General features: G+C 49.2%; 4 protein-coding genes across 4 annotated transcripts; 3 read left to right on the forward strand and 1 right to left on the reverse strand.

Moving 5' to 3' along the window:
- Positions 1-1,534: 1,534 nt before the first annotated feature.
- ARB_01615 (uncharacterized protein) lies at positions 1,535-2,506 on the reverse strand (the record flags this gene model as incomplete). The annotated part of the gene is made up of 3 exons (XM_003012061.1): positions 1,535-2,097; positions 2,173-2,350; positions 2,471-2,506. 3 exons carry the CDS (start codon positions 2,504-2,506, stop codon positions 1,535-1,537), a joined length of 777 nt encoding a protein of 258 aa, XP_003012107.1.
- Positions 2,507-3,947: 1,441 nt separating this feature from the next.
- Positions 3,948-5,649, forward strand: ARB_01616 (FMN dependent dehydrogenase, putative; the record flags this gene model as incomplete). Its single annotated transcript, XM_003012062.1, has 3 exons — positions 3,948-4,080; positions 4,201-5,436; positions 5,480-5,649. 3 exons carry the CDS (start codon positions 3,948-3,950, stop codon positions 5,647-5,649), a joined length of 1,539 nt encoding a protein of 512 aa, XP_003012108.1.
- A 1,183-nt stretch (positions 5,650-6,832) lies between these two features.
- ARB_01617 (uncharacterized protein) lies at positions 6,833-7,648 on the forward strand (the record flags this gene model as incomplete). Its single annotated transcript, XM_003012063.1, has 2 exons — positions 6,833-7,036; positions 7,118-7,648. The coding sequence occupies 2 exons, from the start codon at positions 6,833-6,835 to the stop codon at positions 7,646-7,648; spliced, it is 735 nt and encodes a 244-aa protein (XP_003012109.1).
- Positions 7,649-8,907: 1,259 nt separating this feature from the next.
- Positions 8,908-13,382, forward strand: ARB_01618 (uncharacterized protein; the record flags this gene model as incomplete). The annotated part of the gene is made up of 3 exons (XM_003012064.1): positions 8,908-9,002; positions 9,064-9,325; positions 9,405-13,382. 3 exons carry the CDS (start codon positions 8,908-8,910, stop codon positions 13,380-13,382), a joined length of 4,335 nt encoding a protein of 1,444 aa, XP_003012110.1.
- Between the last annotated feature and the right edge of the window lie 55 nt (positions 13,383-13,437).

Here is a 13,437-nt window from a genome sequence, read left to right on the forward strand (position 1 = left end):
GAAGGTAAGATGCGTGCAAAAGAAGCAGCAGGGCAGCAAACGACGACCACAGGACGCACCCCCTTAAAAACACAAAATCAAGTGAACCGCCTGGTACTGGGAGGGTATATGGGCTTCACAAAATGATGTCGGCTCCACAGAAGAGAAACACGTTTTTTATTTTTATTTTATTTTTTTTTTTCTGGGGGGGGGAGGGGAGGGGGGATGAAATGTACAGAGATGTCTTCAAGGTCAGTCGGTCCAGACGCAGGTGAGATGGATATAGTTGATATATTTAGGAGCTGGGATAAAGCCGGACCAAGAGAACAGCAGTCGGGAGAAGCAAAGGAGCAGCCCCGAAGGCCGTCTGTTCTTAGACTTCCTACTGCTTATCCGCCGATGGGACAGTCAGAAGCACTGGTCTTGCGTGAAAGATCCATGGTGAACGGGATTTTTGGGCAAGGTGAAGAAAGAAGCGTTTTAAAGCAGGCGGGAAGCGCAGGAGGAAGGGAACCCAGGGTTCGAGATGCTACGATCCAGGCGGACGGCGGGTGTAGCGGTTTATCCGCCACTGCCGCTGCAGTTCGCTTGTCGATGACTCTGCCGACTCCCTTTACTTTCCTGTCACCCAGTGCAGGAGCCGATGATGAAAATGCCTGCTTCTGCTCTGCTTCTTTTTTTTTTCTTCCTTTCTTTCTTTTTGGCCTTTGCAGGCATTAAAGTCGATTACATCATCGAGCGGAAGTGGATGTTCCGCTCCGATAGGCTGCCCGACCACGTGTCTCCTGCCAAGCCTTCTGCTTATGCAGCAGCAGAAAAAGGAAGCCAAAGTCAAAAGCATGGCAGGCAAAAACGACAGGCAAAACACAACAGGCAAAAGACAGGCAAAAGACGAAGCAAAAAAAAAAAAAAAGATGGGAGGCATTTGGCCGGGATGAGAGCAAGAAGACGGAGGTTGTCGCCTCCGCCGAGCTTGAGCAGGACAGCGGCGGCTTGCGTCGACAAGTGTCTTTTACGTGTACAACAACAGCGCTGTTCTTCATGGATCGGGTGCAGATCGCTGGTCCTGGAGAACGCCGATCTGCATGGTTGAGTGAGATCCTGCAGCATGGGTCTTATCGCCGACGCCCCCCTTCGGGTCAGACATACATAAACTAGTATACTGCGGACTTATAAACAGCACAATAAAAAAAGACGGCGGGGAAACGGTCTATGCATTCTATCGCTTTCTAATTCGGCAGTCAGGCCACTTCACCAAGTCCAAACATGCGAACCGAGTTGTTCCATGCACTAGAAGCAAAGTTAGCGTTTGTTAGCGAGATTCGACGATTTAGTTTGATGCAAGGCAAGCAGGGTTGTCGGCAACTTACGCTTCACAAACCTCGTCCACCGTTATCCCTTTCACCGCAGCAATCACTTCGGCCACACGAACAATCGCAACCGGCTCGTTTCTTCCTTTCACCATGCAACCCTTCTGCCATTTCTCTTTCTTGCACGATTTAGGCAGCGTAGACTTGACGTGCCTGTAGCTCGCGTGAGATGGCCGGATTTCACACTAGACAAAGCAAAGATGGTTTAGTAAATAACAAAACTCTCGGAAGGCAGAAAGGAAGGAGCGGTGCGATACCCAAGGCCCATCAGTTTCAATCTGAATCCTATCCAAGGGCATGGCTTTGACCACTTCCAGGTTCTCATCGGTCTTCAAGCTACACCCGTTAACCCCGAGATCCAACCCAAGAGCTACAAGTCGTTGCATTTCCTCGATTGTTCCAGTGAAGCTATGCACTAATCCTCCCTTAGGGAGCTGTGGCAGCCGGGCAGAGAGCAACCGTTCAAAGTCTTCGCTAGCTGCTCGTGAGTGCAAGAAAAGAGGCAGCTGCACCTCCACAGCTACTTCAAGTTGAGCCTCAAAATACTTTAGCTGCTGATCCTTGGGGGAGAGGAACAGTCGATCGTAGTCTAGACCAATCTCTCCAAAGGCAACGGCATGTCCTGACTCCTTGGCTGACATTGCCAGGGCCTTGATCTCGGCTAGATACTTCTCTGGCCCTCCAGCGTAGGAGTCAAAGAGTTTTGCGGAACACGGATGTACGCCAACAGTAGCGTAGCATAGTCCTGCTGCATAATGTTTGTCAGCCCAGTAACTCGGAGCTTAGGGAGATGTACACGTAACAAAGACGGGTGGGTGCATACAGTGTTCCCGGGCTAGGTCCACGGCATGCCGAGACTCATGCAAGTCCGAGCCAGTGATCATGAACTTTCGGCAGCCAACCTCAACGGCTCGATCGATTATATCTTGTAGATCATCCTCGTGGACATTTTTACCGTGGTACTTGCCCCTGAATACAGGGTCTCCAAGATTGATACCGATCTAATTCTCCAGACAGTAAATAACGTTTTAGCATTCCGGCCAACCTTGAAGCAGTGTTATCAACGGGTATAAAATATGTGAAATAGCACTCTTCGGAGGGGTATATGCATGCATGCGTACATCAATGTATTTTCGTTCTTTGGTCGAATCGCCCATTTCTGTGGCCACCGACAAGTGACGAAGGCGGTTTGATTGGACGTCTATTACAGGTATGAATGGTCGTTTATTAAATTTATGCCGTCCCCCGCAAATGGTACAGGAGATAGATCGGGCTGTTCATGCATGATATCATTAATGGACTGGTCACTGTCAGGCAGTCTGACAAGGCAAGGGATTTCGCTTTGAACGTACTTCCGCCAGAAAAGCAAAATCTCGGGACTGTTGGTATAGATTGAGGAAGAGCCTTCGCCAGGCTGCGTTTAAACATAAAGAACGTCCTGCTTCGGCAAGGAGAGTGGCCTGGTAACAGGTCTCTATCCAAAAGTCGTGACTCCTGGAAGGCTGCGGAGTCCGATCAAACTTCACATATCACGTGCCAACTGTAAATCCGCCCTCCTTAACTGGATGCACTTTATATCGACGACATCAATTCAATCTTACGCGAAATTCTCTCGAGATACGAGTGTTGACTAAGTATGATTACGCTAGTCGCTGTGTGGATGGTACAAGGCTCGTACGGGTAGCCATGCTATCATGCTCTGCTCATCGGGTCTTCCTGACATGCACGGCGTCCTCAGGGAAGCGCTTCAAGTCAAAAGGGCGTCGCCACAGCGAACCAATCATTTTTCGGCCTGAAAGCGATTTCATATTCGACTGGCCAGTCGGCTTTTCAATATCATACCACAGCATGGTTGATTTTCGCCCCAGATATAGACAGCGAATTGCGAAACTGGAGATTAGACATCTCTTCATATCTTTCCCACAGTAATTTCCTGGTCACCACCAAGAAAAGGAGCGCTGCAACTTGAAAGAAAGAAGAGCAAACGAAGCAACAAGCATGCTCTCCATAGTACCAGTATTAACAATGGGCTAACGGGCTATAAGTGTAATAATAATACTAGCTCACCGGCTAGTTCATTGGCGATGCGAGAAGATGGCCAGCCAACCCTGTCGACCGAGCTTATTTTGTTTCAGCAGGTATATATCCCTTCCCTGACTGGCTGGGGCGCGATGATTTTCAAGCTCCACGGGCTGCCCCCGACAAACAGCGGTCTCAACTCCATGTTGTGTTCAAATATAAACACCTTTGAATATCACGGTGGTAAGGCGGGGTCCAGCTAACGATTTGTCTTGTTTTCTGGGGAAGAGCCGAAATCAGTTAACGATATAAATCCTGCGGCCTTTTTATATGAACTGCTTCAATCTCGTCGATCAGCGGCTTTGAACCTGCATTGGCTGTTTTACATATCTTGAGACCCATTGTCGAGAGCAGCCTGCCTGTTTTCGTTATCGTCACGACTGAGTCAATTGATCGTTGTGGTTTGCTCGGGAGAGAGAAATACTGTCTGTCCATCTTTTGCATAAAGAGACGAGAGAGGGCCATATTTCAACGAGGGCTAAGCAAATTTTTCGGCAACCTCTTGGCTTGACAGCAAAAATGTCTACACCCAAGCTGCTATCATCGCAATCAATTGCCAAACACAACACAGCCTCTGATTGTTGGATTGTTGTAAACGATCAGGTCTGGGATATTACCGACTTTCTCCAGGAGCATCCTGGCGGACCATCAAGTTAGTGACTTATTCTATTTTTTACACTTGTTATTCTTCATATTATATGCAGATATAAAATTTTTACTTATGGTAGCTTTACACCGGATGTATAGATAATGGTTACTGATTGCTTTCTAGTTATTCTCAAATATGCTGGACGTGATGCCACACAGGCCTATTCGGCAGTTCACTCCCCTAGTGTCATCCGCAAGGGACTTTCGACTGATAAACTAAAGGGGATTCTTGACCAGTCGACTATTGACGCTGAATGGTCGAAGGGACCTGCACAGGCAGCTAATCAGCCTACTGGAGAGAATGAAAAGCCGCCGTTACATACCCTCATCAGTGCACACGACTTTCAACTGGTCGCCTCCAAGACGGCCCCTGCAAAGACATGGGCTTTTTACTCAAGTGCAGCCAACGATTTAATCACTCGCGATGCAAACAAGTCATCCTTTGACCGGATTTGGTTTCGTCCGCGAGTGATGCGCAATGTGCGAGAGGTCAACACAAAATCCAGCATCCTGGGGTGTAGCGTGAGCATGCCGCTCTTTGTCGCACCTAGCGCAATGGTGAAGCTGATTCACCCTGATGGCGAATTGGGGATTGCACGAGCATGTCAGTCAAGGGGTATCATGCAGGGAATCTCGAATAATGCATCTTTCTCCCTGAAGGAAATCAGCGACGCAGCACCCGATACACAGTTTATCTTCCAGCTGTACGTCAACCGTGACCGGGCTAAATCTGCTGCTCAGCTGCGTGAGTGTTCTGCCAACCCACAGGTCAAGGCTATATGCATCACTGTGGACGCAGCCTGGCCCGGTAAACGGGAAGCCGATGAGCGGGTCAAGGCAGATGAAAACCTCACCTTGCCTATGGTTCCAGCGAAGGGCAACAACGACAAGAAGGGTGGTGGTCTAGGACGAGTGATGGCCGGCTTTATTGACCCGGGGCTTACATGGGAGGACGTGAAGTGGGCGCGACAGCACACACATCTCCCGTTGTTGCTGAAGGGTGTGCAGTCTGCAGACGATGCCGTGATGGCCATGGAAGCGGGTATTGATGGTATCATGCTGAGCAACCACGGTGGTAGAAACCTGGACACCAGCCCAGCCTCAATCATCGTCTTGCTCGAGTTGCACCGCAGATGTCCCGAGGTATTTGACCGGATGGAGATTTACATTGACTCCGGAATCAGACGGGGCACAGATGTCCTCAAGGCCATCTGTCTGGGAGCAACAGCCGTCGGGATGGGAAGAAGCTTTCTCTTTGCATCAAACTACGGCCAGGAGGGTGCCGAGCACTTGATTGACAGTATGTATTATTTGTTTTCATACATTTTCTTCTTCTTCCATCCACCTTTTTGGCCAGTAGGTAAATCTTCCGCTTCCCCGACTAATCATAACTATCTGTATAGTCATGAGAGATGAGCTGGAGGGAGCCATGAGAAACATCGGCATCACTTCTCTCCACCAAGCAGGCCCTCAGTACATCAACACTGCCGACATTGACCATCTGGTGCCCGAGTCGGCTTCTCATCCGTATGCAAGATCCGTTTCCCGCAGCAAGCGCTCATCGAAGCTGTGAGGATGACGTATCATGTTTCCTTATTTCTTCCCTTGCTGTATACACTCTCTTACCATGTCCTCCGTATTATCCCTATCCTCTTGCATAGTCGAGGTGGATACGCCTACTCGCTATCAAATGACATTTCACGGGTCTCCGTACTCCATCTCCTCTGTACACAAGCAGCCAGCAGGACGAGCTACCATCAACCGCGAGACCCAGTGTAAATAGGGACAGGTAAAATAATGGATCAATTGCTGCCGAGGTCGGAGGAGGAACAAACTCCCTCCCCTGTCATGCGCCTTTGGCCGGCAACCTCGGGCGCTTCCGTCGCTTTCGGAGACTTCGTAGATATGTACATCCATTACCTCCCAAGGCCTCCATCCATCGCCGGCCACTCGAGGAGTCGCTTGGTGCCTGGGTCTTCTCCCGGGACGACCGCCCTTTGGCCCTTCTGACCTCCCTCGCCTCACTGCGCCGTCCCCATCCCTCACCACCCGCCGGTCCCTAGCCATCCGCCATCTCCCTGGCCCTGTGGCTGGGCCAGCCCTCCGACCTGCCGGCGTGTGGAGAAAGGCGTACCTAATAATAATAAGAATAACAATCACTACTCAGCACTAAGCAAGGTGGATAAGCAGGCGACGCCCAGGCCTGTTTGACATAGCTTTCCCCAACAACCAGCAGCGCTCAACAACATCTCGCCCCCCTTGGCCGCTTGCCCTGCGTCGGCTGTCTCCCCCCTAACTGCGTCCCGTCGGCTCTGCGCCTGTACGGAGTTCTCTCGTAGCTATAAAGGAGGGCCGCTTCCACCGCTGCCTTAGCAGGAACAGACTCGCCACCGCTTCTGCTGTTCCCACTGCGCTCCCCTTTAACTAGCCTGTCAGCTCTACGGATACCGAAGTACTCACTATTCAACTAATATTGCTTTTTCCCCTGGGCCGCTTGCAGCAGAGACGACGAAGCAGCCGGAGCGTCCTTACATAACGAAGCTACACCTTGGACCTTGGGGGACGGCCAGCCATTCTAGCCAGCCAGCCAGCCAGCCAGCCAGCAGCTATAAGTTGACATCCGCCCTGTTCCTCTCTGCTCGTGCTGGCCAAACTTCGTCTCTTCGACCTCTTGTCTCTCTGTGCTCAATTGCTGCCCGGGTCACCGAGTCTTCAACCGTACTTCGCATAACTAGCTATCAACCACTAGTCTCGCCATGGCTGCTCCCCGTTCGACTTCTCTCAAGGCCCTCAGGTCGCTGTCCCAGCAACCTCGCCGCTCTCTTCACATCACCGGCGCCTACTCGGCCCAGGTCGCTACCGGACCAGACGCCAGCACTCTCTACCACTCCAGAACCCTGGCAGACCTCAGAGCAGAGTGCCAGAAGAGGAATCTCGGTGCATCTGGAAGTAAATCAGAGGTCAGCTCAGCTCGTTTCTCCTGCTCATGCTCCGTCGTTCCCCTAGAATATAGACCGTCGCCCTGCTAACATCCCTTCCAGCTTGTTGACCGCCTCTCAAACCACGATGTTCTCCAGTCTCGTGCATTCAGCATTGCAATGAGGCGTATTGATCGTCACGCCTTTGGCCAGCAGCAGTCTTCTTCGTCCAGACCCTTCAACACATCTCGGGCCAACAGGTCGCCCCAGGACTCTTCCCCCGTCGACCTCGCCTATATGCCGACCTTCATGGAGTCTGCTTCCGCCAGCCAGTCGATGCCTCGTATCCCCACCCCTCCAGACTCCTTCACTCACTACGAGATGGCCCCAGCCAGCGCTAGTGTGATGAAGCCTCAGATCTACACCGTCAGCAACGACATGGGCTCCAACGGACCCAGCCCAATGAGTGAAGTTGTAGATAACCATGCATTGGACTTCAACCCTTTCAACCTCACGGAGGCCGTTAGCAGGTCCCGAGATGGGGCCAGAGCTAGTGATTCCAGTCAAGAGACTGTTGGCGGCGCCGTCCGAGACCTATGGAGGGGCATGCTAGAAGACATCAAGGGGACGAGTCAGAGTAGTATATCCCAATAACCGACATATTTTTTTTTTTTTTTTTTTTTTTTTTTTTTCTTACACGGTTTTCTGTTTTGGGATGAGCATGACTTCCTTCTATGTTCCATTTGTCTTATATGCTACCAGGCGACCATCTTCTCATTTTCATTCGCTATATCTTACCCGTTCCCATTTATCATAGCTACTATTTTTTAACTATATTAACGACTTTCTTTGACCTGGCTCTTTGTTGTACATCTACACTGGTGTCTCGTGAGCACAGACAAAAACAAAACATCTTTCTCAAATGTAACGGCTCTAAACACTCGTGTGCTTTGCGGGGCATGAGCTTTGTCTTCTTCCTTTTTCCCGGCCCTTGAGGACGACGTGACGTTGCTCCATCCATAGGCCTCTGCTCTTTCTCTCTCCTCCTTATTGCTTGTTCATCCCTCTCTGCAGGGAAGAGCAGGAAATGGGCGGATGAGGAGAAGGATCCAAGCAACACACCATCATTTCACCACCATCCTTGCTATACGCTTGCATGCATTGCTAGCTCGGAGTAATATGGAATGGGGTAACTTCTCGCCAATCAACATATCACCATGCAGGCAAAGAAGAGATACAGATCTAATCCGATTGGTTAAATGGAGAAATAGAGTGTCCTAACACCTTCGGGACCTTTCAAAGGTACCAGCACGGGCATGAAACGGCTGGTATCCCTCGAGGTTATGCCGTGTTGACGCAGCCACCTCCATCTCCTCCTGCTGGACTGTCGTCTGAAAGTGGTCTGATGGGATACAAGGACATCACACCAGATATAGTTTCGCTTCCCCATCGCATGCGTATCACAGACAACTTGTTGGCTGTGGCATGCAGCCATTATTATTAGCTCCATGTCTGACTACCCAGTTATACGATGTACCTCCTTTCTTTCTTTTTTTTTTTTTGTTCATCTCACCCTCTTCTAGTCGTCGTCTTCTTCTTCTTTTTCGGCTTTTGATAGATGAGGTTGTAGTTTCGTCCGTCGTCAGATAAGATAAAGTCACGTGATCATCTGTCAGATAAAGTCACGTGTCTGTGATAATCAAAAAAGTTTTGAAGCTCGCGATGAGTCGAGGAGGGGCGGAAGGGACATCACACCAGCAACGGCCGGCTGCAGTGGCTGTTTTCCTTGGTTATCACGGAGCGTATACTCCCTTTACTTACTCATGGAATGCAGAGCACGATAGCAAGCGGAGACCTGAAGCCATTGGCTTGTTCGTGAAAACAAAAGCTAGGGCTAGCCCGTTGCCTTCAGGATGATGGCCACAGATGCTCTGCCTGTTGACCCGGGCAAGGCCCAGGTCATAGACCGGGTGCCCAAGGTTATTAAAGAGATTAATTTCGGTGTCCTGTAAGTGTATATATACTGCGCTCTCTTTACGTGAAAATGAACTAATCAATGGCCCGTACAGTTCAAATCAGGACATCATCAGCCAGGCGCACGTTGAAATCTCAGATAGAAAGCTTTTTGATCTCGATAATAATCGCGCGGTCGCTCGAAATGGACCTATGGACCCTCGCCTTGGTATATCTAACAAGTCAGATACTTGCGAAACCTGCGGTGGTGATCTACAGGAATGTAACGGGCACTTCGGATATGTTCGACTCGTCCTTCCTGCTTTCCATGTCGGATACTTTAAGCGCACTATCGAGATATTACAGGATATTTGCAAGGTAGGATGGAACATAGTGACAGATATTTCCTCTTTGTTGTTGAAAGACATGCTAATTCTATTTGCAATTGTGTGGATAGGATTGCTCCAAGATTTTGCTTCCAGAAGACGAGAGAAGATCATATTTGAAAGAACTACGGCGACCCGGGTTGGATAATCTAAGACGCATGCAGATAAATAAGCGCATTAACGTCAGGTGCCGGAAGACGCCGGTATGCTATTACTGCAATGCAATCAACGGAACTGTCAAGAAAGCGAGTACCGGAGCTTTGAAGATCGTTCATGACAAGTTCAGGGCCTTCAACGCTTCCCTCTCGGCTAAGAAAATACCTCCTCCCAGCAAGCTTGCCTTTGACCGGTCCTTTGAGGAAGCAAAAAAGTCCAACCCGGATATCGAGAAGCATTACAGACGTGTTTTCGATGACCTAAATCCTCTTCGGGTGCTGAAGCTGTTTCGTCGGATTTCCAATGAAGATTGCGAATTGCTTAGTTTGAATGTGGACGGAGCTCGGCCGGAATATTTCCTTTGGCAGTTTATTCCTGCTCCCCCGGTTCCTATTCGGCCATCCGTCGGCCAAGAGGGAGCTAGTACGGAAGACGACCTGACCGCAAAACTGGGAGACATTGTCCAGAGCAATCTAAATTTGAAAATGGCTCTGGATAAAGGGGCACCTGTCCAGACCATTATCGAATGCTGGGACTACATGCAACTTCAGATTGCAGTGTACATCAACAGTGATATCCCTGGCTTACAGAACACGGATTCCAAAAAGACCATTCGAGGGTTGTGTCAAAGGTTAAAGGGCAAACAGGGGCGATTCAGAGGAAACTTATCGGGAAAGCGTGTTGATTTTTCTGGACGAACTGTCATCTCACCAGATCCTAATTTGCGCATTGACGAAGTTGCCGTTCCTCAGCTGGTTGCCATGAACATGACCTATCCAGAGCGAGTAACAAGATATAACAAAGAAAAGCTACGTCAGTGTATACGGAATGGTACAAAAACTTGGCCTGGGGCAAACTATCTGATAAAAGAAGGCAACTCATTCAGGCTCTTTCTAAAGTATGGCAACCTGAACATGATAGCAAACCAGCTCCGGGAAGGTGATATAGTTGAGCGGCATTTAGAAGATGGGGATATTGTTCTGTTCAATCGTCAGCCATCCCTTCACAAACTGAGTATCCTTTCACATTTTGTCAAAGTCCGACCTCATAGGACGTTCCGGTTGAATGAGTGTGTTTGCAACCCCTACAACGCCGATTTCGACGGTGATGAGATGAACTTGCATGTTCCGCAAACTGAAGAAGCAAGGGCTGAAGCTATGGAACTTATGGGAGTTAAAAGCAACCTGGCCACACCCAAGAACGGAGAGCCAATTATTGCTGCTATCCAGGATTTCATTACTGCTGCCTATCTGCTCAGTAGTAAGGATAATTTCTTTGATAGAAAAACATTTACTCAAATATGTCTATCCATGCTTGACTCCAGCACCCGATTCGAGCTCCCACCCCCAGCAACTATTAAGCCGCAAATGCTCTGGACCGGCAAGCAGGTGTTCAGCGTTCTCATGAGACCAAACAAAGACTGCCCCGTCAAAGTCAACCTTGATGCGGCATGTCGTCAACTCAAGCTCGTCAAGGGTCAGCCGAGAGATCTATGTGAGAATGACGGATGGCTCTGTATCCGCAATTCAGAAATGTTGTGTGGTGTTGCAGACAAATCAACAATCGGAGCTGGAAAGAAGGATAATATCTTCTTCGTCATCCAAAGAGATTTTGGGTACGCAGCTGCAGCAGAAGCCATGAACAGGCTGTCGAAACTCTCTGCCAGGTGGTTGACAAATAAGGGCTTCTCAATTGGTATCACTGACGTATATCCAGGAGAAAGCCTAGTCAAGCTAAAAGATACCTTGATAAACACTGCTTTCCAGCAATGTGATGATCTAATCACAGCTGCTAGTAAAGAGAAACCCCAGATGGGTAAATCGGATAGCCGCCAAACGGCAGAGAACGAAATCACCGGTATCCTTAACAAAGTTCGTCAGCAAGCTGGTGAATACTGTATTTCAGAACTAAGCAAGCACAACGCGCCCCTTATTATGGCAACATGCGGCTCCAAGGGATCCAATATCAACGTGTCTCAGATGGTAGCTGTCGTCGGACAACAATCCATTGAGAACGCTCGTGTCTCCAAAGGTTTCCAGGACCGTACCCTACCACATTTTGCCCGCCATTCCCAGCATGCTCTTGCAAAGGGTTTTGTACGAAATAGTTTCTTCTCTGGACTTACTCCTACCGAATTTCTTTTCCACGCTATGTCTGGTCGTGAGGGTTTGATTGATACCGCCGTTAAGACTGCAGAAACAGGCTATATGTCTCGAAGACTTATGAAATCTCTCGAGGATCTATCTACTCGATACGACAATACTGTCCGGGATTCGTCTTCATTCATCATCCAGTTTCAGTATGGAGATGATCAGTTGGACCCTGTCAATATGGAAGCTTCAGCTAAACCCGTTCACTTCGACCGTACCTTTACGCATGCAGAGAGTACTACATACGACAAAGATGAGAAGGGCCTATCTGCAGATGAAATATTGGCCCTATGTGAAGAACTTATAGCTCCTGAGCGCAAGAAATTGGTTCGGTACGATCTACTCGGAAACACGCTCTCTTATAAAGCTGAAAACGACTTCGCTACCGACCAGTGGGAAAGCAACCGTGACTTCTTAAGTTCGATTGAAGAGTATGTGGCAGCGAAGGCTGCACAACTTAGACCTAGCGATAATGAAGAAGGCAAAGAGCAGATGGCGTTTACGCATACTAGCAAAATTTCCGCTAGAACACTCAAGGCTTTCATCACTTCGTGTTTGGATAAGTATATGCGTGCACATGTCGAGCCCGGCCACAGTATAGGAGCCATTGGTGCACAATCGATTGGAGAACCTGGAACACAAATGACACTGAAAACTTTCCATTTCGCTGGTGTTGCTGGTATGAGTATTACCCAAGGTGTTCCGCGTATCAAGGAAATTATCAACGCATCAAAAGAGATCAGTACGCCGATCATCACTTGCGAGCTTGTGAACAAGACGGACATGCGTATTGCTGAGATCGTCAAAGGCCGAGTTGAGAAACTTTTCCTCAAGGATATTGTCTACTATATTGAAGAAAACCGCTCTCAGACATCCTCTTTTATCAACATCAAGGTTGACTTCTCAACGATCAAAAAGTTGCAGCTTGAGTTGACGCTACGGCAAATTTTACTTGCCATTAAGAAGCACAAAGCGTTCAAAGCCGCTGACCTGACTTTCCGGTCCTTCAACTCGCATATCCACATCTACGTGGATGAAGGTGCCTCAATGGCAGGTGTTTCGGTCTCTGAGCAAAAGATCACAGGCTCAGACCCATACATTCGAATCAACTATTTGAGGCGAATTCTGCCGAACATCCAAGTGTTCGGCTATCCGGACTGCACCCGAGCAGTGATTCGTGTCGGAGAAAAAGTTGCCACTAACATTCTTTTGGTTGAAGGATATGGCCTCCGGGCATGCATGACGACTGATGGCATTGAGGGCCACCGTACCCGCACCAACCACGTCATGGAGATGCGGGACGTTCTTGGTATCGAGGCAGCGCGAACGACGATTATCGACGAAATCAGCTCTGTCATGTCGGGCATGGCGATTGATCCTCGGCATATGCAACTCCTTGCAGATGTTATGACATATAAAGGCGAGGTGCTTGGAATTACCCGTTTCGGGCTGGCTAAGATTCGCGATTCAGTTCTTCAGTTGGCGAGTTTTGAGAAGACTGCGGACCATCTCTTTGATGCGGGTGGTGCGGGCAGACGTGACACTGTCCAAGGAGTGTCAGAGTGTATCATCATGGGCAAGACTATCTCATTGGGCACAGGTAGTATGGAGGTTGTTCGAGATCTGAAGCTTCTTGACAGCCATGTGGGTAAGAAGAAGACAGTGTTTGATGACGCGTGGAGGGACATATGTGAACCGAAGCAGAGAAGACGGACTCTTCCCCGTATGGCTATGGCTTGCTAGGCGGGAATCCACTCTCAGATCACAGGCTGAATGTTTCGTATGCGCAGACCACAGC

The sequence above is a fragment of the Trichophyton benhamiae genome (genome assembly GCF_000151125.1).
Source record: "Trichophyton benhamiae CBS 112371 chromosome Unknown contig01094.0, whole genome shotgun sequence".
Taxonomy (NCBI): Eukaryota; Fungi; Ascomycota; class Eurotiomycetes; order Onygenales; family Arthrodermataceae; genus Trichophyton; species Trichophyton benhamiae.